Raw genomic sequence first — 24,552 nt, forward strand, 5'->3', positions numbered from 1 at the left:
TCTGCGGGCCACCTTAATGGCACTAGTGAAATGAGCGGTGGTGCGGAGCTGGGGAGTCATAACAAACACAAGGAATAACAATATCCTAAGGGAAGGTTGGGGTGATCTGTGGGCCAGGATAATTGGACTAGGAGTAGGTGTAGTAATAGTAAGTGCAATTAGGCTCGTGAAAGATCTCCCTCTCTAAGTCGGCTGCCCCACTAACAAGGGGGCAGAGATCACCACGTGTTAGCGAGCCTCCAGCCACTGTCTGACAGAGCCAAAACAGCAGCAAGGCTGGTACCAAGTGAGGCTTTCCAGGCAGAGAGGGGTTTGTACAAGGCACCAGCCAGGCCTCGGCTGAGTGTGGGGCACTGGACAGGTTTGCCAGGTTGTGCGGGGGGGGGGGGGGGGGGGGTGTGAGGTCACATGGAGATGGAGAGCAGAGGCCTTGATTCACAAGAGGGCATTTAAACAGAAACCTGGCTTTGCAGTGGAGCTTGGTAAGGTCTAATGAGAATGTGGGGAGAGGGGCAGGGAAGACAGACTTCTGCACAAGGAGGGAGGTGGCAGAGGCTGGAACAGCTGGAGGTCTCATCTCCCCTTTTCATACTTCCCTCCCGCTCATCAGGATGGTGAGAGGCTGGCAGGCACTCTGGTCTAGGGCCAGGCAGGAGGGGTGCTCTTGGCTTTGGTGGCTTGGGAGGGGAATCACATATGACCCTGTCTGAGCCCTTGCTGCCCTGGGCAACAGTATTGAGGCTCCTCTTTGCTCCTGTGCAGAGGTGGGCAACAAATGTTCCTTATCTGCCATGCTGTGTCAGGGGCTTGCGCATGCAGGGACCCTCTGGTCTGTGACCTTGACGGTCCACAGGCGCCTGTGCTCTGCACATCATCTCCAGCTCCTCTGCCTGGGAAGTGCAGAGAGGAGGACTGCTGCCCGCAGGCTTAGGAGGATGGTGTGAGTCAATAGCTGACTCTGTGGTCCCAGACCAAGCACCTCGTGCTTCTGCGTGATACGTGACCTCATACTTCTATTTTGTGGTCAGTCGTTTTAGCAGAGGTGCCCAATCACATATTCCATGAGCATCCCTGAGTGTTACAGCTTGTGTCCTTCCTGCCTGCTCCCTGTCCCTGCTGGGTGACTCCAGGGAAAAGCTGCAGCAGAAGGGGCAGGGGGAAGCGCTGTGCCTGCGGTGACAGTGACGTGGTGCCGGAGAGCGAGAAAGTGGTGAGCACTTGGGGAAGTGGAGGTCTGGGCTCGCAGCCTGCTCTGCAGTATGATCCTTCTGTATGTTCAGAGCAGCTGTGGTCTTTGTCCCTTCCACAGTGTGTTAGGATAGATGAGACCAATTTTTCTGTGGGGTTTTGTTGCCAGGAGGAGACCCAGGCTGCCCTCGAGGGATGCGGCTGCTTCCCTGTACTGTGACCAGACCTTCCTCTACTCTGCGGTTGTCACTGTCTCATCCTTTCCGAGGGACCCCTTGTGCTGTGGCCACGCAGGCTGCTCCTGAGCCAGTGTTGCTGCTCAGCGGCACAGAGCAGGGTGTGAGGCTGTGTATCTGCTGAAGGGTTTGGAGGGTGCTCTGTCCTCACGCCGGCTGTGACTGGCAGTCATCTTTGGGTCAGGGTAAGCTGCAGCTGCCTAAGTAGGGTGCCCAGAGGGCTGAGTGTTGCCCAGCTCGGCTCAGATATCTTCAGGCCATGGTGGCACCACTGAAGGGAGATTCTTCTCCCTAGGACGCAGCGTTTCTGTTGCCTGTGGTGTAAGGCTGGTTTACCAGGAGTGAGAGGGAACCTGTGTTTACTGGGCATGTGCATATCAGTGGCCAAGTCTCCCTGCTGTGTGGGTCACTTGCAGTGGCAGCCAGGCTGTGTTTGGGCCCAGAGAGGCTGGACCCCCCCAGTGCAGCCCCAGCTTCCTGCACAGGATGGGATCGGTGCTGAGGTGTCTCCTGTCTCTCTGCTTCCAGCTAGGGGTGATGCCATGGCCGCTGCGAGCTCCAGCAGGGCCAGGGCTGGGCCACCCTGCGAGAAGTCCCAGCTCTCTGTGAAAGGTGGGTCCCACTGCCTCGCTGGAGGTGGGGCTGGGGGTCCCGCGGTGGGGAGTCTGGATTTTGGGTGCGTCTGGTCCAGGTATGCTGCCTGCGCCCCAGGCTGGGAGATCTCGTGGGGAGCAAGGGCTGGGGCTGGCCAGCACTGCCCCGCGTTCCACGGGTGCCCAGGGAAGCTGGGCAGCCCATCGGCTGGGCTCTGCCGCTTCCTCTCCCCGCTGCTGGTGGGACGTGGCTCTGTGGCCCGGCCAGGGCCGCGTTGGTGTTCCCGTGGCCGCGAGATGGCTCCCAACGCCTGGAGCTGCGTCCCTTGGAGCTCCGTCCCGGTCTCTGCCCCGCAGCCCCTGCGCAGGGCACTGCTGGCCTGGGGGGTCCCTCTGCCCAGCGGCTCTGGCAGAACCCCTTTGCCCCCAGCTTGCTCACCAACCCTGGGGTAGGTAGGGCCTTGTCTGCGGGGAGCGTGACACTCCTGCAGCGTGTGGGTGAAGCTGGGGACAGGCAGTGAGCAGGGGCTGGGGGCAGGAGCACCTGCATCTGGCCATTGCTGCCATCAGGAGAATCACTTCCTGCTCCCTGCACCCCCCCCCGCCCGCCCGGCTGAAAGCAGTTTGACTCTGCAGCGAGTCCTGGCACCCCGAGCTGGCAGGGGGGTGGGTGGGGATGGGGGGTGGAGGACACCCCTGCAGCTGCCTGACCCTCTGCCTGTCCCCTCTGCCCAGTTGTATCTGTGAAGCCCAAGGCACACAGCCGCCCGTCCCGCATGAACTGCTACGTGGAGGTGTCAGGCGATGGGCTGCCCAGTGAGACCAAGAAGACGGGGAAACAGATTGGGAGCTCTGAGCTGCTGTGGAACGAGACCCTTGTCCTGTAAGTCTACGTGACCCACCTGGTGTGGGTCTGATGCCGGCGATGGCCCCGTGCTCCCTGGGGTACCCCACTGTGCTGTTGGCTGGAGCTGCTCAGATGCTGGTGATCTTTGCCCCCAGCAGATGAGGACACCGGCAGGCAGAGCCAGGCTGGAGGGCAGGGTGTTTGGGCAGGGTGTCTGCCATTGCCCCGTGGCCTTGCCCACCTCCCTCTGCTCCCTGGCTTTGGCCAGGGGAGAGCACTGCCTGTTCCCCAGGCATGGAGCAGGGATGCAGCCATCATGACAGCCCCTTTCTCTGGTCTCGGCAGGAACGTCACAGCTCAGAGCCACTTGGACCTGAAGGTGTGGAGCTGCCATACCCTGAGGAACGAGCTGCTGGGCACCGCCTCCATCAGCCTCAGCAACCTGCTGAAGAGTGGTGGGAAACGTATGTACGAGCCAGACCCCACCAGGGTCCCTCAGCTTCCACCCTGGCTGGAGCCCCCCTACCCCACCGGGTCCTGCCGCCTCGCCTGCCCCTAGGTGCTCAGTGGGGAGGAGAGGTGGTGGCTGCCACGGCTCCCGTGCAGTCCCCCGCCCCGGGAGGGAACAAGGCACCATTGTGTGCCCTGGGCCGCCTGTTGGGGCTGGGGGGCCGGGGCGTGACGGAAGCCATACCTCCGTTAGCCAGGGTGCTGCAGCCTGTGAGGAAACACAAACCCCTCAGCTATTTGCTGCCATTTGTGGTCGCCAGAGTGTGGCTCATGACAGCAGCTACTGCATAAAGGCAGCCATTCAGGGCCTGGGCCGCGCAAGCGGCTGCGTGGGGCTGGAAAAGGCTCGCTCTGTCTTTTCCAAGCAAAGCTCCACCACTTGCAAGAGACAGACCTGGTATTGAGCGGGGAGAGGGGCCTCCCGTGCCCTAGGGGTATATGGGGCTCGTTCAAACTACTCTCCCCCATGCCAGGGTCTGGGGTGAGCCGCTTCTGGCACTGCCAGCTGCAGGCTACGAAACCGCAGCAGTGTCCCTGCTGTGCTCCCTGTGGTGGGCAGGCTGCTGTGCCCCCAGGTGGCACCTTGTCTTGCCGGGGCAGCGAGGGCTGTGGGGAGCTGTGCTGCTGCCGCCATTGTCTCGCAAAGCCCTCGAGGACCTGAATGTCCATCCCGGGTCGTTGTGGGGCTAGGCTGCCTGTTGTTTGGGCTGTTGCTGCCAGACAGCGGTGGGGGTCTCTGCCCTGGGGCACACTCTCCTGCAGCTTTTTCTTCCCGAGGTGTGCAGATGCTGTGCTGGAGCAGGCACTGCTGCTCCCGCCCTACCTGCTCCTCTGCAGGGGCACAATCGGCTCTTTCATTAGCAGGCGTCCCAGGGGGCTATGTGGAAAATGAATGGAAAAGGCAACTGGCTGTTCTAGCTTGTCCATTAACATCCACCAGAAAAAACGTGTCAGATTTTTCCTTGACACGGTGGACTGGGAGGGAAGACTCTTAAAGCTGCAGAGCCTGCCCTGCCCTGCCAGGAAGGTGCTGCTGTGGGCTGGGGGCAGCCGGCACTCCCTGGGTGAGCCATGTGCTTTTGTCTGCCTGCCTTGTCTAGCCTGGCGTCTGCTTCCTCTTCTCTGCAGACTCAGTGCTTGGCCTTTGGGCTTTGCTGCAGCTCTGAGTGGGCCAGAGACTGCTGCTGGTGCCCTGAAGGTCCTGTGGGAGCCTAGGTGCCTGGGAGACCCTTTTCTTGAGAGGGCTCCTTGCCTGTCGAGAGGAGGGGAGCCTGTTCCCTCCGCCTGCCAGCCCAGGGAAGTGGCCAGGTCATGCAAAGGCATGTAAAGAGCATTTGGGATTTTGAGCTATCCCGAGTCAGATACTTCGTGTCCTAATGCAGCCTGTGACCCTCTTCCTGGGGAAGGCAGCGAAATGCAGGGGCCTGGCCATCTTCTCCCCCTCCTGGGAAGCACTCAGCAGGAGCGTGCCTTTCCCAAGGCTGCTCCTGCTGGGCAGCAGACCCCTTTCTGGCTTAGTTGGGTTTGTCATGGTTTTGGTGAGGCTTTCTGTTAAGTTACTGTATGTGAGTGTAGCTGTGGGCTTTTGTTTGTGTTCCTGCAGTTGTTCTACTTGGTGCAGAAGAACTGTTCCGGTTGCCCTGCTTTTGGGCAGGGGTGGTATTCTGGCTGCCGGTGGTGTCCATGGCAGTGCGTGCAGGCCTGCCGCCTGCCAGGGAAACGCTGGAGTTCCCCCTGTTCTTTCTGTTGGCTCTCCTGCCAAGCACGCTGCGCTTCAGGTGAAAGGTGGAAAGCCTTGGCTCTGAGGCTTGGAGCCTGGAAAAGAGGGGTCAGTGATGAGCCCGGTCAGGCCTGAGCTCCCAAGGAAGGTGGGGAGAGCCTGCTGGAGCTAACAGCCCGAGCTGTTGGACAGGAGCTGCTGCTCCGGGTGGGTCCAGCCTTGCTTTTGGGGTTGCAGTGCTTCTCACTGCCTTGGCAGGTGCCTCCAGGGCCTCTCCTCTGGCAGGCAGCACCCTCCTGCTTTCGGAGGGGATTGACCAGGGAGATGGAGAGGTGGGTAAGAATGGGCTCAATCACAGAAAATGAGCTGGAGCCTTCCACAGAGCTGAGCTGCTCCCAGGGCTCCTGTAAAACAGCTAATTTGCAATGGCACAGCCCCCTGCCCTGGCCCCGAGCTGCTGCCTGCTGCAAAGGCACCTCTTTGTTCCCAGGCTCTGGGAGCTCCTCGCCCACTCCTCCTGCAAGGCCGGAGGAACGACCCCAGGAGCCCTGTGCCAACGGTCTGTGTGGAAGCCCATACTGGGCCTTGATGGTTTCTGCTGGTGCCCCTGTGCGCCGAGCAGTGTATGTCTGTGCAGGCACTGAGTAAGCCAGGCTGCAGCTCGCAAATGGAAGTGCTCGCTTTTATTGCTCACTGCTCGGGTTGCAAGTTACATCAACAGGCTCCTGTTTCTTGAGTGGCACCACATGCCAGGGTTTTACAGATCCTGCAGAGCCTTTTCCTTCCCTGCTGCTGTGCCCCAGGCAGAGCTGCTGGAGCTGCGGCCTCGTGGGAGCCTCCAGGAAGCCAGCAGCAAACCCCCAAACCTCTGGAAAGCTGCAGATTGCCCCCCCCCCCCCATCACGGATGGGATGTCAAAGGAGCTCTGCTGCGTGCCCCAGCAGCAAAGGCTCTGAGTGAGGAGCTATGACGGCAAAGGCTCAGAGCAGCTGAGGTGACTGCTCAGTGAGCCGGCTCCATCCTCCTGGGCCATAGTCTCATAAAACTGGTCATCCAAGCGCGTGAGTCACTGCGGGTGGGACTGTGTCTGCCCTGCATCACCTTTCAGGTGTCGTGTCCTGAGTGTTCTGCAGAGCTGATGGCGCTGTGACCACCAGCCCTGTGCCCTGGCCACCCCCAGGCTCTCTGGGTGGGAGGCTGCTCTCTGTGCCCCTGTCAGCCAGTGGGCAGGGTCTGCTGGCTCCTGCCCTGCCCTGGAAGGGCTGTTCTGCAGGTGCCAGCTGTGCCTGGTCAGAGACAGCGGGCTTCTTGGCTTTCTGCTCCTATCTTGTCTTCCCTCCCAGGGCTGTGATGGTTCAGAGGAAAGAAGCAGAAGTCTGAGATCATCCTGGTTATACCTGGCAGATAAATGGAGTGGGACACAGTTGTCCCTAAGTCACTGGTGGCTGAGACTGGGTCAGCAGCATGGACAAAGCTTCCCACTGCCTGGGGTGACTCTTATGTGTTACCTGGGACAGTAAAAATTGTCCCTTCCCCTACAGTCTGGGTTCCTCCTTGGTTTAGGGATGGCTGTGGGAAGTCTAACTGTCCCCCAGCTCCTTCCCAGAGGGCCTGTAGCCACAGCATGGAGTCATTCCTTTGGCTGCAGATCCTGAACAAAGTGTAAGCTAGTCTTCCCACGCCGAGCACCAGGGAGGTGGGTGCTGCCCACTCACCAGCCCTGAGCTTGGGTTAGCGTGGGGGTGCCTGGCACCCGGGGGAAGCTGGTATGGCTCTGTGCTCCCACTGATGCTGACAGCGAGCGGCCCCGCTGATGGTGTTGCTGCCCTGCCTTTTCTGTCTGGTGCCAGGGTGATTTCAGGGCAGAGTCCTGGCTCTGGGGTTTGATTCTTCTGTGGACTGATGGCATGGCAAGTAGGTTGCTGGCTGGAGCGTCTGGTTTTCGGGGTAGCCCAGAGGATCTGCTTATCTTCCGTTGGCATAAGCAGCAGTCCTGGCTGCTCCACGGGGAGCTGCTCTTGAGGGGCGATGGTGAATGCAGCTTTGATTGTGTGGAGCCGTTTAAGTGGAAACTGGCCTTTGCATCCAATGGAACTGTGCAAAGAGGGTTTGGGGAGCTGAGAAGGGTGGGAAGCATTGCCCGCCTGTCTGTCTGGAAGTTTTCCTGGCTGTGTGCATGAAGATGGAGCCACCTCACCCAGGGAAGAGGTAGAGGGGCTGCCCACTCCCATGTGGCAGCTCTCTGGTGCTTGTGCCCATGGGTGTCAGACGTGTGTGGTTCCTGGAGGTCCCGGAGGGCTCGGGCTTGGGCTCAGCTTGGGGCCGTTATTGCACTGGCTGCTACCAGCCTTATTTTGTGGAACCGTAAATCCGCTTAATGGACTGGGTGGGAATTCCAGCTCACCTTCGCTAAATGGGAGCTCTGATGCTGTGTGCAGGGCACTGGAAGTAGCTGAACTGAGACCTTATTCAGGACCAAATCACCCCCCGACCCCCTCCCAAAATAATAATAATCCCTCTGACATTCTGGCTGCCGGCAGGACACAGGCAGCCTTTGTGCTCAGCCATTCAGGGGACCCTCTGTTGGTGCAACAGCAATGTCCCTTTGTGCGTCCCGCGTGCTGGATGGGGACAGTGAATGGAAGGTTCTGCTAGTGTTTATTTTCTTTAAAAAAGCTGAAGGGGGTGGAGAGGGGGAGAAGGAAGCCGGCTGGGAGGTTCATGTTCACATCCTCCACTTGGAGACACCTTGTCTTTGCTCCTGCGCTGCCGCCCCCTCGGCTGGGCGCCCGCACAATGAGGGCTTGTGCGGCTCCGGCAGGGAGAGCAGCGCGCTCGGCTGCCGGGTGCTCGCAGGGGGGGATGGAGGGGACCCCTGGAGCGTGTGGGCACGACTTCCGTACGGCTCGGAGAAAATGCAAATTCCTATGGCTTGGAGCAGCCAGGGAGGAACAGGGTCTGGATTTGTTCTGGTTTTTGGCCGCGCTCAGTAGCATCTTCTGTCTCGGGCTCTTAAAACCGATGGTGAGATCGGTTCCCCTTGGAAGCAAAGTGAAAGCAACTCCTTTAGGCAGAGGGGTAAGACCAGGCTTAGCAGAATCCCTTGTCTGATCATGGGCAGGTAGCGAGTGACAGAGTTGGGCTCCAACCTCTGTGCTATGCCCCCGTGAGCATGTGCTCCAGCCGTGCCTGGACCCTGGGTGCTGAGGGGACGTGTGCTTCCTTGGCATTGAAAACCTGAGACTCTTTCATGAGATCCACAAGTGCAGCCTGCCCCGCAGCCCTGCCTTCACAGCACACCCTGTGGCTCTGGGCTTCGGGGTGCCTGTGGAGCGCCCTGTGGGGCAGAGACCCCTCGGAGGAGGTGGTGGTGAATCCCAGCACCAGGCTGCCTGCCCTGTGGCTGGGCTCCCCCTCACAGTGCTGGCTGGCTTGGAGGACGGATGGCTACCAGCCATGGGCCAGTGCATGTGGTGTGAGTGCCAGACACCTTTGCCATCCCTTCGCAGCTGCGCGAGGCCGGCAGGCGTTCCATGGGGAGCAGCAGCTCCGGCCGGGGAAGGAGGGCAGGAGCCTGTCTCCAGGCGGTATGAGAGGTGTGTGGCTGCTTCTGGTCCTGGCAGTGGCCAAGCTGGTGCGCAGCAGCACCGTGGTCTCTGTGCCTTCACCCCAGTGCTGTCAAGGGCTGGGCTGGCCGCTGGGAGCCATAGGTGCGGTTTGGGTGGCACTTGCACACCCTGGCACCCCGCCAGCGTGTCTCACCCCAGAGCTAGAGGTGGGACAAGGGGTCTGTGGGGAGTGTGTTCCCATCCTCCTCCTGCTCCCGCTGGCAGGTACCACACCCTGTCCCCACTGCAAACCAGGACAAAGCAGGTTGCTAAAAAATGGTGCCGTTGTCATGAGCAATCTGTGTATAATAAAAATATTATTTAAGCAAATGAGTCAGGAAGCGTCTGGGCTGGTGTCCCAGGCTGGCGCAGCCAAATTTTTCTGGCCTTCTGTGGCGGAGCTGGGTGTTTCGGTCCTGCTGGCTCCAGCAGGCATCGCTGCCATGGTGGGAGAGCCCTGCCTGCCTGTGGACACTGAGGGTTCTGTTGTTCTCCCACTTCCCATGGGGATGCAGCCCTGCGGTGGGTGGTTAGCCTGCGTGGCTGGGGGCGACTGCAGGAGGTGTACGGGCAGCCCCTTCGCATGATGCCTTACTCCAGCCATGCTGGGTGCTGGTGGCTTCCCAGTGGCACTGGGGACACCCCTTGCTGCTGTCTCTGTGCAGTAGAAAACTGTCAGGAGGCCTTGGAGGAGCTGGAAGGGTTGTGGGTGCCTGTCCAGGGGCGCAGGGAGGCAGAGAGCTGCAGCTGCCAACGTGTGTTGGTGAAACAGGGCAGGCACTGGGTGCCTTGGCACGTGGCAGCATGTGGCTCATCAGCTCTCCTCCCCTGCCACTGCAGCCCCTCGCTCCGTGCCCGCGGGGAGAACAGCGAGTGGTGTTCCTGGAGCCGTTACCTCTGGGCAAGCTGTGGTGCCCAGCTGTGTGTCGAGCTGTGGCTGGCAAAGTCTCACTAAGCTGATGGAGCCAAACTGGCTCATGAGAGAGGGGAGTGGAGCTGGCAGCCATCTCCAGGAGCCTCCCATCCTATGCTACCCACTCCAGAAGCTTCTGCGAAGGCAGTCTGATGCCACAGCAGAGCATTTTGTGCTTTGGGGCAGCCCTTTGTGCCGGTTTTATTCAGTGAGATTGATGCATGGGGATGTGGATGGAGGGATGTGCCTGGGGCTTTCCTTTGCTGCTTACCTGGGTTTTCTAGGTAGCGTGAGGATACCCCCAATTTTGAAAGATGCTGCTTGCTCCTCTGCAGCAGGCCAGGACTTCAGGCACCACTGGCCATGTAGCCATTGGCCTGCTTCATGTCCCAGGCACCTTCTGGTGGTTGCCCTCATGTAGGACCCTTCGTGACCCATGTGTCGTGTCAAACCAGCCGAACCTCTCAGTTTTCCTGCCATGATCTTCCCCGTAGCCCTGGCTTCTGGATCTGTGAGCAATGGTGGTGCTGGCTGTCACAGCCAGGGCCCTGGGGCAGGTGCAGCCCGTGTGAGAGGGTGGAGGGACCCCGCTTTGCGAGCAGTGGCTGGTGAAGGAGGGTCTTCCCCAGGAGCTGCTGGTGGGGCTGGCCAGGTGTCCTCTGGCAGTGTTGGTTGGTGTGTGTATGTGTGGGGCCAGTGCTGGTGGTAGTGCTCTCTGGGACCACTGGCCCTGAAGGATTGGGCACATTGTCCTCGGGGGATGTGAGGAGGCCTGGAGGGGACCAGGAGGCTGATGTCCCACATCATGGGGGAGCTGGGGTGGTGGAGCCATCCTCCGTCACGGCTGGCATCCTGCGTGGTGACTGCTTGGTCTCTTTCTCCATGTCCCCTCGTCTCCCACAGTGGAGAACAGGCAGCTGACCCTGGACCTGCAGGCGGAGAACAAAGGCAGTGTTGTCTCCAGCGGAGAGCTGACGATTTTCCTGGACGGGCCTGCTGTTGATCTGGGAAGCCTGCCTAATGGCAATGCCGTGACAGAGGGTGAGTGCCACCCGTCTCCGCATGCATGCGGCGGCTCTGAGCACGAGGCGGTGAGCAGCAGCGGGGAGAGGAGTAGGGCTGAGAGCACGGCCCCCGCGACCTCTGAGCAAGCGTCCGAGTGCCAGCAGCCGCCGCCTCCTCCCCCAGGTAAGGCTCTGGCCCCTGCTTGCCCCGACCCTGGGCTTGCGCACGGGCTCCCGCGGGAGCAAGCATGTGGTGGGGCAGGAGCAGAAGCGTCGACAGGCTCGCGCCCTGCCTCCCCGTGAGAGGAGTGGCCCTTCGCCAGGCCCTGCTTCCCTCGCTGTCCTCTGTCAGCTGGGGAAACGCTTCTGTATTTAATGAACCGCTCAGAAAAGGGCTTCCTGCAGCAGAGGGTGTGCGGAGATGTGATGTCTGACCCAGTGGGGCTGCCAGGGCAGAGAGCAGAGCTTGGACTGGCAGGGGGTTGCGTGTTGTTTTCCCTCAGCTCCCCTTCCTTGCTGGGAGATGAAGCCTGTGAAATCTGGGCGTCTTAAATGCGGCCGCTCTCCTGGTGCTGCCAGTTGTGCAGAGTCCTGCGTTCCCCTTCCCTAGTGCTGCGCTCGGGGCCGCGGGGTGCTGTGGGAGTGGGCTATGCCATCGCACAGCAGTGGGGGAGGAGAGCAGCTTGGCGTCAAGGCAGGGGGTCCTTTGCTGGTGGGTCTGTTCTGTAATGTGTGGGGCTGGTGTGCTTTTGGGTCTCCTTTCTGGAAGGAGGGAGGGAAGGAAGGAGGATGGAACTAGTAGGTGCCTCAGTCTTTTTCTTCACCTGCTTTTTCTTTACCCATTCAGGGTCCCAGATACCTGGACGGGACCCCAGCAGCATGGCTGCAGCCACAGAGGGCAGACACCAGCCTCCCAGTACAAATTGCTTTGGAAGCAGACCAAGGTAAGGGTCCCGTGCTGGCAGCACTTGTCAGTCCGGTATTGAGTGGTTATTGCAGCCGTGAGGCAGCTGAGAAGTGTCTAGATCATTCTTGTGCAGCGGACCCTGCTCTGGATCTCTGAGGATGTGTGGAGCAGGGGTGGGCTGGCTGCCCTCCTGGAGGACAGCAGAGCTGGGAGGTGCTGAGGGGTGGCCATACAGCTGGGGTGCGGCTGACCTGAGCCTCTCAAAGTATTTATTTCTCAAGGAATATCAGGTCTGTGATGGTCCTGACAGTTCCCACCACTTGCTCTACTGGCAGCCAAAGGAATGGTCTGTCAGGGAGATGTGGGGCAGGCTGTGACCAGGCAAACCAGCAAAGGTCCCTTCAGATGGGGATTACGGGGACCCCAGCTCTTGCCTCGAGCAGAGCCTTGGCCAGGCACTGGGCCAGGCTGGGAAGCACAATGCCCCTCTGGGCAATGGTCACAGGGGGACACTTCCGAAGGTCCAGGGAGAGCAGAAGAAGGAGAGCTGCAGGGAAATAACAGCTGCTTCCAAAGGAAATGAGATGCTCGGGCACCAGGCCATCCTGTGCCTGGCACAGTGCCCTTCCTTGCCTTCTTGCTGGGCTGGAGTCGCTCAGCACTGCTCCTTTTGGAGCTGTGGTTATTGAGAGACGTGTCACACTGTCAACATGGAGTTGAATTTAACACCTATTTATATTTCCAGAGCATGGCAGTGGCCCAGCAGCCTATACAGATGTTCTGGTTAGAAGTGTGCCTGTAGAGAGGGCGCCTGTGGCCTGCCCGATAAGAGATTCTGCGTGCCCCCAGGCTTAGGAGCGCTCTCAGCAATAAGCCCCACACCTCAAACTCTTCTGCGCCTTCGTCTGCTGGGCACAACCAAGAGACATGCAAAGGGGAGGAATACTTCTGGCTTTAAAAAGTGACCCTGTCCTTCCATATCGTGCGTTCCTCTCCCACACGAGGAGGGAGTGGGACAGGGAATTGGGAAGAGGTTGCTGAACAGAGTTTGTGCTCTTTTGTTGTGGCTGCTCCCCTCGGTTCCTGCTGCCCAGGTGTTAAAGCCTTTGGAGGGGTGAGAGAGTGCTGACGGGAGCTGGACTTTGCAGCCGCTTAGCAGCTGTCAGTAGGTGCTGGAAAGCCTGCAAAGAAAGTTCTAGCTGGGGAGGATCAACATGGTGACTGCTTATTTCTAATTCCTGACTGCTTTCTGATTGTCTGTACGTAGTTTCTGCTTTTGGTGTCGTCTCGACCTGTGAGCGTGCAAGATAAGCATGGTGAGGTCTGGCCAGGGGACCCTCTGAGACCTACCAGGTGTGCTTGCCATCATTAAAAATCCCATGGCTGCTCTGGTACTGGAAACTTTCTACTTAGTTTTCATTTCATCCTATGCTCACCTGAATTTGGAGTGATGTCCAGAACAACCCTACAGTTTGATGTAGTGCTGTTACATGGGGCAGAGCATTGCTGTATGTACCCACCATGGAAGCAGCTGCCTTCTCTGGAGTGGCATATGGGTCCTTTGCGCTTGGGAATGCTGTTTGATGTTGGCTCTGTTTATACACAGAGCTGTGTTTATTTTCATGGGCTTGGTGATGGATGCTGGCAAACTCATTCGCAGGCAGGAAGCAAATAAAAGGGTCATTCTTTGCTCTTCAGCTATTTCTACACTGTCCCCTCAAGGGAAACTGCTTGGTCAGGGCTTCTCTTTCTTCTCCTGAACAAATGTCATCTTGGGATTTGCTGCTAATCTTGGTGACGGGGTGTGAAATTCCACAGCCCTCTGTGCAGAGAGAAAACAGAGTCCAGAGGTCCCCAGCTGAGAGCTGGTGCCGTGGGTGCCGAGAGAGCTGCCATAATCCCCGTTTGTCTTGTGGTGGCCAAAGGGGCCTCTTCTGACAGCAGGGAATAAAGCAGCCTGGTTTGCTGCTCACCCTACAGAAAGGCTCTGGCTGGTGAGCCACGTCGGGCATTGCAATCTACGCACGGCCATGAGTAGCTGCTGTCACCTGTCACGAGCTCAGGCAAACTCAAGCGATTTTTTTCCGTGCAGCCTGCTTTGCTTTCTCTGCTTGTGTGATGTTCAGTAGTCACCGCTCAGGTGGCAACGGGAATGAGCATCTCTGAGGGTGGGTGGGAAGCGCTCCTCTGGTCACTCAGATAAAGTATTTTCCTTTGTGAAACCCCTTGCTACGCGAAACCCCACATGTGGCTGTGGGGTGTCCCCAGGCGTGTGGCTTCTGGTGTGACACAGCACCAGTGAAAGACCGGGGGAGCTGCCGTTACCAGCTGCAGCCCTGGCGCACAGGCAGGGGAGAGGCAGCAGTGCTGCACGGCGGGTGTGCTGCCCGCTGCTGCACGGGGCCGAGGGTCTGCTCGGTGCCTTGGAGAACAAGCTGTGAGATGGGTCCAGTCAGCTGGACAGGGGTGGGCAAGAGGAATAGGCTGGGTCTGGGGGTTTCAGAGCCAGGCACCTCTTTGGCTGCACGTCCCGCTGCCATGGGGCGAGGGGGTGTTCCTCCTGCCCCGGCTCTGGGGTGGTGGTACATGGGTGACATCTCTGCTCCCGGCACTGCAGGTGTGAGGGCTGCGTGCTGGGGGACGTGGCTGCCTCCTCCCGTCTTTGCAGGGCCAGGGGGAATTTCTCAGCTCCGTGTTTTGGGAGCTGAGCCCCCACTGTCCACACGGTGCCGAGGCTCTCCCGGTCACATTTCCCAGTGGTTGTGCCCTGACCTGCTCCACAGCCAGCGCTGGTCCTGGTTGCGTTCTCTGCCCTCCCTCTGCTTGGGCCGCAGATCTGGTGATCTGGTGCGCTGAAACCAAGACTGGTGCTGCCACCTCTGCTGGCACCTCGTGCCAGGACTTTCTGGGCACCGCAGTGGGAGGAGGTGGCCGTTCCTGGGTTTCATGCCCAGGGCCTATGAAGGTGATGCCACTTTCTTCTTCTGCCTCCAGCCTAGGAGCGGCGATGGGGCAGAGCACACGGCAGGGCAGCCACCCGAGGTCCTTAATCAATAGGGGACAGCAGGGGTCTTGTCAGCTGCCTGGGAGATGTGCTCCCCACGGCATGCCCCGCTCCATCCCACCAGTGTGGCTGTGAGAGGCTGTTCCCATCTGCGCTCTGCCGCCTTTTCTCCCTGCTCCTATTTTAAGAGCACGCTCCCAGCCCGCTGCGCTCAGTGGGCTTGCTGGGTTTGTTTCCATGTGTCTATTAAAAGACAATGCCCAGATGGGAGCACTCGTAGGAGGGCTGGGCTGGGCGGCGGGTCAGCTAATTCAGGCCTGGTAGCTCTGTGTGGCCAGCTGGCAGCCTGCAAGCATCCTGTTTTGGTTTCTAAAAACGCCCCGGGCAGCTCTGAGCACATCTGTGCTGGGGAGGGCAGGGACCAGCTCTGTCCAGTGCCGAAGGGGCTGCTCCCAGCAGGGCTGGCTCCTGGTGGCGGTGCCACCTGCCTGCTCCCCTCTGGCCATGGGGGCCGGGGGCTGGATGTGGGGCCGTGGGTCCTGGACAACTTTTGGGATGTGTGTGGTGCTAGTGTGCCCCGCTGAGCCCCAGGGGTGGATAGGGCAGCAAGGGGGAACCGTCACCTCCGGGCCAGCGGAAGAGGAGCCTGTTCTGCGCCTGCAGCTGCTCCAGGTCCCCAGGTGCTGGTGGCCAAAGCAAACCCCCAGCATGTGGCGGTGTCCTGGGGGTAGCCAGAGGTTCTGGGGTGAGCTCACCATCTGAGGAGCCCCTGTGCAGGGCTGTGCCGAGGCCCATCACTAGTCGAAGCAGCCTTGCAGCTCCTTTTCAATGGGCTGCTCTGCCCGAGGCTCTTATCTGATCTATTTTTGACAGTCTCCTGCTTTCCCATGTCTCCTCCCAGTCCCAGCCCTTCCTCTGCCCGCTGTCATGCGCCGCTCCCCAAGGAGAGCGGCTTCAGGGTGAGTGGGAAGAACGAAGGGCTTGCTGCTGGAGCTGGTGAGGGTGGCATGACTGGTGCTGCCCTGCGCTGCCAGGCTGCTGTCCCCTCCCAGCTCCAGCCCTGCCATGTGGGGACAGTTTGTGGGTTTTGCCCTTTTAAGGGAAGAACTTGGCTGGGGCAAACTGAGATCCCCATCCCTGTGCTCCTCACCCTCTGTGGGCGCTGCCATCCTGGGTGGAGGCATCTGGGCTCTGCCTCTGCTCCCCTGGGCACAGGGTGCGTGAAGGCAGCGTCTCCCCCGCTGCCCTGCCCCGGCCCCCTCCCCATTTCCAGTAACCACCAGGCTGCTCTGCTGATGGGAAAACTCACCCTTTCCTTGGATGCCTTCAGGCTGCCTCAGGGGCCCAGGGCAGTTGGAGGGGGAGAGTTTGCTTTGGCTGCCCTGGCCACGGGACGGGACGTGTGGCATAAGGAGGAGAACACCCCCCCCCCCCCCCCCCCCCGAGAGATGGAGCAGCTGCATCTGAGCCGGTCACAACCTGTGCCGTGATTTAAGCTGCCATCTTTCCCAGCTGCTTGTTCCCTCCTGTGCCAGAGGCCACAGCTGTCACTGTAGCAGGAACGCTTGCACCTTCCGCACCTGCTTGTGGCGGGGGAGGAGGCACCAGCGAGGGCTCCCACCACGGCGCAGGAACCGGGGCTGCCGTGGGGTCTCTCCTGGGACCTTTGCTGCTGGGGTGGATGGAACAAACTGCCGGGGGCTGCCACAGCTTGGTGCTGCAAGCCGGCTTCTGGCCACGAGTGCCTGAGGCTGTTCCTCAGCAAGTGGGGCAGCTGAGTGAGCACCTGCAAGCAAAAGCAAGGTCATTGTCACCCAGGTTACTCTTCCATGGAGCTCTGCTGCTGGCAGATGGGTGCCAAGACCTGCAGGCAGGCTGGCAGGTCCATGTAAGCAGCGCGAAGTTCAGTGCCCAGCCAGAGGAGCAGAGGCACGTGGCTGCATCCTGGCCGTTCTCGGGGCTGGGGGGGTCCGATGGTTGTGCTGGGCAGGAAAGCAGCACAGGGCTGAGGCCAAAAGGCAGGAGTGGGGTTTTCTTTGTGAGGCCAGGCGGCGTGTCTCACCTCCCGTGTTTCTTTCCCTTGCAGGATGCACCGGCATGCGGCTGGAGCGGCCAGGCAAAACACGGGGAGTGGAGAGCAAAGTCCCAGTGCTAGGAGCCGGCACCGGCAGCAGGCCAAGAGCACGCAGCATGCCGGCATGGCCAACGGCACAGCCAACGGCACAGGTGAGCCAGCCCTCGTGGGAGGAGGGGGGATCGAGCTTGGGGGCTGCGTCGGGTGGGAGAAAATTAATTTCTGCTAAGGTAATGGACCTTATAGGGCCTGGGAATTTCCTCCCTGTGAACTGATTGATTTTTGTTGATTTTACTTTAGACAAGCTGTGTAGCCTTGCAGAGCGCACTGGTAGGATCCGTTCTGCCTGTCGGGAGTAATTTCTGTGGCTCTTCTTTGGAGTCTCCCTGACAAAAAACACTGCATCCAGCTCCAGGTTTTTAAAAGAATACTAGGATGGCAGCGTCACTGATGCCACAGCAGGGAGGACAGTTATCATATCTGAGTGGATGTTTTTCAGGGTTTGGAGCATTCAGCTGAACTTGTCAATCAGTCTTCAGCAAAAATGTTTTGAGCTCTTTGCCCGCTGAAGTGGGGGGGAGCTGCTGTCTGTCAAGCACCAGAGAAGGCACAAACCCACCTCTCTAAAGAGAGCTGACTCTTACACCAGAAGGTATTTTTGGAAAGGTTTCTCTTGTCTTTTCTTGGGTTTGTCCGCAAAGCCATAAATACTTGTGGAGCAGGGACTGGGACCTGCTGAGTGCCTGACTGTGAAGCCACAAGCGGCTCATCTGGTTTGCTTCTCTGGCTCTCCTGGAGCCAGCCAAGCAGTGCAGCATCTCCCACTCCTCTGCACAGCTTTTGCAGGCAGTGCCACCCTTTCTTTTGCTTTTGTCGGAGACCTGGAAGGAGGAGCAGAGTGCTTTGTTTTGGATAGAAGGAAATGTTTTGTTCAACCCAAAAGGAAGATTCTGCCCCCCCCCCGCCCCCCATTTCATTGGAAAAACCTGGAGCAATGCAATTTCAATTTTACCAAAACCCATTTTGGGAGAGAGATGGGAGAGCAGAGGGCTGATGTGAAATGCTGCCTTTCAGCTGTCACTTCTGTGCTCCCCTCCTCAGTGCTGTGGCTCGTCTCTGCCCTTCGGTGTGGTGCTGTAGTGGGAGCAAATGCTGCACGGTGTCCCCTGTGCCCACCCAGCCCTTCCCGGTGTCCTCACTGTGCAGGGGACACTCCCTTTGGCTGTGGACAGAGTTTTTGTTCCCGAGTACAACTTGGCTCCTTGGCTTTGGTTTGTTTAAATTGTGTTTTATTGCCCTGGTCCCAGCCTCCCCAGTGGCTTTATGACCGTGCTGTCCTCATCGCTGTTTACCACTCGCCAGCCTTCGTGTCTCCTGCAAGTCCTGTCAGCAATGATTTTACACTTGAGGATAGGTAGACAAGTGTTTCGGATGGCTGGGTTTAGTGCTGGACACCCTGTCTTGCACTCTGTGGAATGCCTCTAGAAACCATCCTCTTCCTCCTCAGTTTAGCACATTTTGGTGACGTTACAGTGTTTTTTGAGCAGACTGTTGCAAGAACGTCCCCATTACATTTGTCACTCACAGCTGTAATTTCATCTGACAATAAAAGGAGATTATTTCATGGCATGTTTTCTCCACAGCCATGTTGCTTAGCCCTAGCTGTGTTCCCCTGGAGCCCTTCCTTATCAGGTGAACTTTGGATCAGCTTTTCCCTTGCTTTGTCCAGGACTGAGATCAAACTGATCACAGAGCAGTTACCTGGGTCGTTCTGCAGGTTCCCTTCTGAAAATTGGCACAATGTGATTTGAAGCTTCTAAAGTTGCCCTTTCCCAGGCTGGCTAGAAGCGAGTAGCAGGCAGACTTCCTCAGCTGACTCTTGCGGTGCTCCGGTGGATGTTGCTGTGAGCCTGCTGACCTGGAAATCCTCATCGCCGGTAGATGCTGCCTGAGGGGCTCCTTTAGTTGCTGATGGTGTGTGCCAGGATTCCCCCAGTGCCAGAAGATGCTGCCCAGCTACTCTCCAGCTGCAAAGCAAAACTGTCCTGTGCAGCCTGCCTCTTCTGCAGAGTGTCTGTAGTTCTTCAGTCTCCCGTCTGTGGGGGTTTATACCACTGTGAATTTTTTTCCTACAATACATAGAATCATAGAATCATTTAGGTTGGAATCTTTAAGATCATCAAGCTCAACCGTTAGCTCTGGACTACTTGGGCTTGTAGATACAGATGCTTCCTTTACAGTTTTCTACATTTCTCAGCTCCAATTTGTGGAGTTCTGCCTGCATCTCTTACTTCTTTGTTATTTGTTGCTGGTTTGTTTTTAATGCTTTTGCTTTGCCACTGAAGCCAGGATGTCTTGCAGCAAAAGTTATCCTCTGCTGGACTGCCAAGCCTCAGGGTTTTTTGGCTATCTAATAAATATTCGTCAAACAAATTCCCTTTCTTTTTTTTCTTTTTTCTTTTTGTCGGCATTTTCCTCCTCATCAGTTTTCTTTGTAATTTTCCTTTGCTCTGTCCCTTCCCCTTTCCTTTTCCAAAAGTTCAGTGGAATTCAGCAATGTTTAGCCCTTACTGGTGGAGCTGACTTGCTGAGCCTGGGCTTCCCTCTGCCTGGGGGGGATGCTGCACCCGCAGTTTCTGAGCTCCTGCTGTTACCTGAATTCCCATCAGGCACACAGCGTGTTTGCAAGTGGCAGAAGAGATACTGAGCACAAATGCAAAGTACCCTCCGCTTTTGTTTCAGGACAAAGGCGGTGGTTCCCAGAGGGATCTGACTGCTGGGTGAAGGAGGTGCTGCCTTTGCTGCAGGCTGCAAGCACCTGAGTCCCGTGCTTGGGTGGTAGTGGCTGCCGCGCACCATGTGCTCCGCTTCCGTCGGTGCGGTAGGTCAGCTGGGCCCCTGTTACCCTGTCTGGGTGCTAATGTCTCTGCTCTCTGCCTTCCCAGTGAATGGAGAAGCGGTGGGTGCTGCAGACATTGAGGAGGAAAGGCCAGCAGTGGGAGCGAGTGTACCAGCCCCGGTGGCGCTGAGTGTGGCAGACAGCTCCGTTGCTCCTGCCCTTCCTGCCTTGACCAGCTCTGGAGAGGCAGAGGAAGCAGCCACTGGCTCCAGTGCCCCACCAGCCCGTGCAGCGGTGCTAGCCCTGGATGCTCTGCCCCCTGGGTAAGGTCTGCCTTCTGCTTGAGACTTTTGTTCCCCTAACAGGGTCAGCATGACATGGAGCACCTGTGGCCCTTGGGGAGGAGGCATGGCCCTGCAAGAATGGCTGGGGGCCCACGAGCAAACGGGGGCACTGCTGTGTGCTGGAAGAAGAGGGTGTTTGAGGGAGGGGGCTGTGCTGCACCAGGAGTCGGTGGAAATGATGGTGGTCAGCAGAGCAGAGAGGGCCTGGAGGCATCTCATGGGGATGTCTGTGCCCCTCACTCGCCTGGCACCGCCTGCCCTCCCCCATCTGAGCCAGGGCTTGACTGTTGTGGATTCGTCCTCTGGGTTGGAGTCTGATCTGTGTCTGCTGTGGGTCTCTGGGGTGTAATAAACAGCGAATCGCATCTCCGCAGCAAGCAGCTCCTCAGCATCCATGCCCAGGGGAGCAGCAGAGTCCTCTCCTCTCCTGGGGCTGCTGAAGGGGTCAGTCAGAGGGAAATGCGTGAGAGAGTGAGTGTGGACTTCCGTGGAGCTCCCACTGAGCAGGAGGGCACGAGTGTGCACGCCAGAGATGCTGTGGAGGCATTGGCCACTGCTGAGGGGCGGTGGGCAGGATCCTTGTATAGCTGAGATCCCTGGTGCGGCTGCTCCGCATCATCCTCCTCCTCTGTGGGCTGTGGGGAAGGGGCTGGGAGGAGCGCTGGGGCTGGCTGAGCCGTGCTGGTGGGCGCACTGGCTCTTGGTGGGGGTGGTGTCGGGCTCTGGGCTCAGCGCCCCTCTGGGCTGCAGCTGAGCCATTCTCCCCTTGTATTTGAGACACGTTTAACTCTGGACTGCGAATGTAAAGCGGCGAGAGGGGGGTTGAAAATGGCTTGTGTTTGGTGTGAAGGGAGCTGTTTATTTTCCTTTGGCTGAGGCGATGCCTGGGAGGTCAGGGCCTCGCTCGTGTGTCAGTCACAGGTAATTAGGGTTAACGGCTCAGTGTGCCTTTATGCTGGGTGTGTGAGGGTTTCTGTTCTCTGGCCTGGACGCTTCCTGTTTCCAGGCAGCTGGAAAAGTCCAGTGCTCTGAAAAAGGTCTTTATTCCAGTCAGAGCTTATGCCTCTTTCTGCTCCTACCAGGTAGACTGAAGGTCTCATTTTCCCCACCTCTGCGGAGCCCAAGGTGGAAGCGGGCTGTCGTTTCTTTCCCAGGGCGGGGAAAGACACAAAAGCTCCGGAGAGGAGCCCGCGGGTATCCCAGGATTAGGGTTTCTGGAGGCTTGGGGAAGTTGCAGGCACTGCTTTGTAAGACATGGCATACTTGCGTTTACCTGGTCCGGCTGGGTGGAAGCGTGGCCCATGTCCGCCCCGTGCCTGTCCCCCTGTGGTGCTCGTGCCAGCAAACCGCGCGTGTCAGAGCGGCGAGGAGATAAGGCTGTTGTGCTTTGGGAGATGGCTGGAGAAGAGCAGTGAAGGGGTAGTGAGCCATCCTCCAGGATGAGCTTGTGGAATTTGGAGATCTCTGGAGACACCTTTGAATAATAGCTTGTGTATCTGACCCTCCCTGTCCTGACCATGGGATCCGTAGAGGGGAAAGAGGGCAGCAGCGCTCTTGCACGTGCTGTCCGAGTTACATGCTCGTGCTGGGCTGGCTTGGGCAGCAGCTGAGCTGCTTGGTCACATGGAAACCAGGCATAAAGGTCTTCCCAGGTGAAGGAGGGCTGCAAACTGAGTCTGTTGAGGTCTCCACGGTGCAAGCCCTGCCCTGAGAGCTGCCGGACCAGGTTCTGGGCTAACGGGGATTTGTACAAATAGAGATTTGCTAAACGGGGACTGCACAAGACACTGTGGCCCTGGAGTAGTATAAATGAGCTTCTGGGCATCTCTTGAGACCTGAACTAGGGCGGCTGATCTTTGGCTGGCTTGCCACACCAGGGTATTACTCTGACTGGTGGTTTGGGGCCCAGCTTGGGAGGTGGGGATGTGACTGGCTGGGCTGGTGGAGGCAGCGGTGTCTCAGGCAGAAGGGATGCAGACAAAACCAGGCTACTTCAGCTCTGGCAGCAGCGTGCTCTGCGGAAAGGGGTGCAGGATAGTCCCTCACTGACCCAGCGCCTGCAGGGATGGCTGTGCAGTGTGTTGCAACCCCTAAGTGATGGCTTTTGCTTTGCTGCTCCCAGGAGCAATGTCCCCTGCAGAGCTGCCAGTCATCCTGGCACTGAGGAGCCAGAAAGCCATCATGTCCCTCCTGCTTTCCACACAAGCCCTGCCTCATTCTCTGAGTGCCTCCTTTCATTCGTGGGAGCGTGGAGAGCAGTGGTGCTCGGCTTCCCTTCAGCCTCTGGAGGGGTGGCAGCTTTTTCTAGCTGCGTGCCGGTGGGTGCGCTGAGCCCCAGCCTCCCGGCTCATGCCAGGCTGCGTGCAGATGGAGTCAAGAGCGGCTGGGTTCATGTGGGGATTCAGAGCTATTTATTCTGCTCAGATAGCTGTCTGTGAACATCTGCACCAGATGTGGCGGGCACAAAGGCATCTCTCACACAACTGGGAGTCTGTTCTAGGGGCTGGAGGGTGCTGGAAGGTGTTCTGAATAATTTTGGCCCCAACAGTGCCCAGAGCCTCCTTCGCATCCTCCTGGCTTGGGCATGGTGTGTTTCCTTGTGAAGCCGGAGAGCGTGTGGCACCGGCACAGCCAGGTGCTGTGCTCGAGGCCTTCAGCGCGGGGTCCTGGTTCTTGCGTGGGGGTTTCTGAGTGGACTGATAGCAAAAGGGGGGAGGGCACAAAAGCTGCTGGCTCCTGCATCTGGTTCCAATCAGCGATGATCTCGCGCGGGGGACGGCCGGCCGTTAGCATGGTGTGTATACACAGCGCTGTCTCGCCCGTACAAAGAGGTACATTATGCTGCCTGGCAGAAGGCGTGGGGCTGTGGTTTCTTACATAAGGAGGGCGTTTTGTTTGGACTGCAGGGTTGCCTCAGCGCTGCCACTTCACACCGTCCGTGGCTCCCAGTATCCACCGCCGTTGTGAGCCTTGTGGGCAGTCGGAGGGGGGCCAGCGGGGGCCCACACGTCCCGCGCTTCATGCTTGCAGCAGCAGTGCACGTGGGTGAGAGCTCCCACCGTCTAGTGCTTCCTAAACCGCTGGTCTTCCTTGCTGGCAGCAACGTGGCAGCAGGCACAGGGGAGGAACGCCAACTGGACTTAGGGTCCTCAAAGGAAGAGCCCGTTGTCACACATCTCCCTAAGCTGTCCCTTGCAGGGTGGTGGGTGAGATGCGGGGAAACTCAAAAAGGCTGAAGCCTGCAAACTGTTGGGCAGGGTGGTCTGTCTGAGCAAGGATGTGTTGTCCCCGGTGCCTCCATCTCTCAGGTTGTTGCTGTGTGTCAGGAATAACAAGTTCGTTACAGCTTGCTGCTTAATGGTGGTGACTCACTGTTCGTAGGGTGAGGCAGCCCTTGGCAAATTTACTTTTCAGATTACCAGGGAGCTGCTGGCCTGAGGAGCGTGTGAGCTTGTCACCTGTTTGTACAGGGTGTGAGACTGGGACAGAGGACATGAATCAGCAGCTGCCACCACCACCAGCTCTCCCCAGTCTTGCGTGGCTCTTTGCAGTCACGAGGGCACCCGGAGGAGTATCTGAAGGATCCAGAAACCCTCTGCCCTGGAGGAGTCCTCATCGTGGGATTTCTGGCCTCTACAGCCACAGAAATGGCACCTGGGGCCTTGAGAGCCTCTTGTCATGGAGGACTGCCCGGTCCTCAGAGCCATATTGATCAGAGAAACCTGTTGTTAATGAGCCTGGAGGACCTGTCCCCTCCGGTAATGACTTGCTGGCACCGCTGGTTCTGTGTGCACAAGGCTGAGGTCCTGTTCATCTCTGAAGCACCACATGTTAGCGTGGACAGAACGGGTGGGACATCTGGCTGGCGTTGTCCTCGCCGTAAGCGAGTGGTGCTGCAGCCTCTAGATCTGTCCAAAGCAGGCTGTTATGGCTAACTGACCTGGGAAGGATGATGCTTAAAGGGTTTTCATGGGATGCTGACTCCTGCAAATTCTCATGAGCAGAGTTGTGCCTTGGAGTTTTGTCTGTGAATAGCGTTCGTCCACCTGTGCCGTGTGCCGGGTCCGTATCTGGCTGCTGGTGGCGATCCGAAGCACTTGCAGTGCAAGTCAAGGAAGGGCCTTCCCAAAGCTCTGCCTGCAGCAGGCGGCTCTCCAGCCAGCGGCACTTCCACACTCTGCCTTCTCCCTGAAGATGCCCAGGGACCTTCTGCTGTCCATCTCACGGGGTGGGCATGCTTGTGCCTTCAAGAAATCCCAGCTATGCTGATTTTTCTCTAAAGAGATTTCAATCTTTTGGGGCTTTTTAGCTCTCCTGGTGCTTTCATGCTCATGAAGGACTGATTCATTGTTAGTGAACTGGAAACATCAGGCCTTTCCCCTCTGGCAATGCCCAGGGGTAACCCAGGAAAAGGGCTGACTGTGGGGTGGAGAGGCAGAGGCTTCCTGGTGCCGGACGGCACTGGGTAGTGCCAGCTCTGCTCCCACATGGTCTCTCCTTTGGGCAGTGTCACGTTTGGCAGCACCTTGCTGTTTAAGGTGTACAGGCATGGTAGGTCCTGCCCTTGGACTCTTTCCATCAGAGATAACCACTGGTGTCCCTAGGTCTATTCTAGAGATGAGAAAGACTCAGTGCTCTGACTGGTAGCATCATCTGCAGCTGTGTTGACAGTGCTTTTTGAGAAGCCAACAAACAGGAGTGAAGCCAGCAGCTCTGAACGGGGTTAGACAATCTCTCAGCTAAATCCTGGGCCTGGCATTCACAT

The 24,552-nt window shown here is 58.4% G+C and overlaps 1 protein-coding gene across 4 annotated transcripts in view; it reads left to right on the plus strand.

Annotated features, from left to right (window-relative positions):
• WWP2 (WW domain containing E3 ubiquitin protein ligase 2) overlaps positions 1–24,552 on the plus strand; it is a 43,395-nt gene that overhangs the window by 1,281 nt on the left and 17,562 nt on the right. The window contains exons 1-9 of one of the 4 annotated variants that reach the window (XM_055727008.1): positions 1,033–1,210; positions 1,358–1,609; positions 1,953–2,036; positions 2,753–2,900; positions 3,210–3,328; positions 10,519–10,803; positions 11,467–11,563; positions 16,617–16,756; positions 19,550–19,766. In XM_055727008.1, the coding sequence (XP_055582983.1) occupies positions 1,967–2,036; positions 2,753–2,900; positions 3,210–3,328; positions 10,519–10,803; positions 11,467–11,563; positions 16,617–16,756; positions 19,550–19,766 (1,076 nt within the window). In that variant the 5' untranslated portion in view covers positions 1,033–1,210; positions 1,358–1,609; positions 1,953–1,966. Of the gene's footprint in view, positions 1–1,032; positions 1,211–1,357; positions 1,610–1,952; positions 2,037–2,752; positions 2,901–3,209; positions 3,329–10,518; positions 10,804–11,466; positions 11,564–16,616; positions 16,757–19,549; positions 19,767–24,552 lie in introns of those variants that run through there. The other 3 variants (XM_055727007.1, XM_055727010.1, XM_055727009.1) reach the window with 3 other exon arrangements.

The sequence above is a fragment of the Falco cherrug genome, chromosome 14 (genome assembly GCF_023634085.1).
Source record: "Falco cherrug isolate bFalChe1 chromosome 14, bFalChe1.pri, whole genome shotgun sequence".
Classification (NCBI taxonomy): Eukaryota; Metazoa; Chordata; class Aves; order Falconiformes; family Falconidae; genus Falco; species Falco cherrug.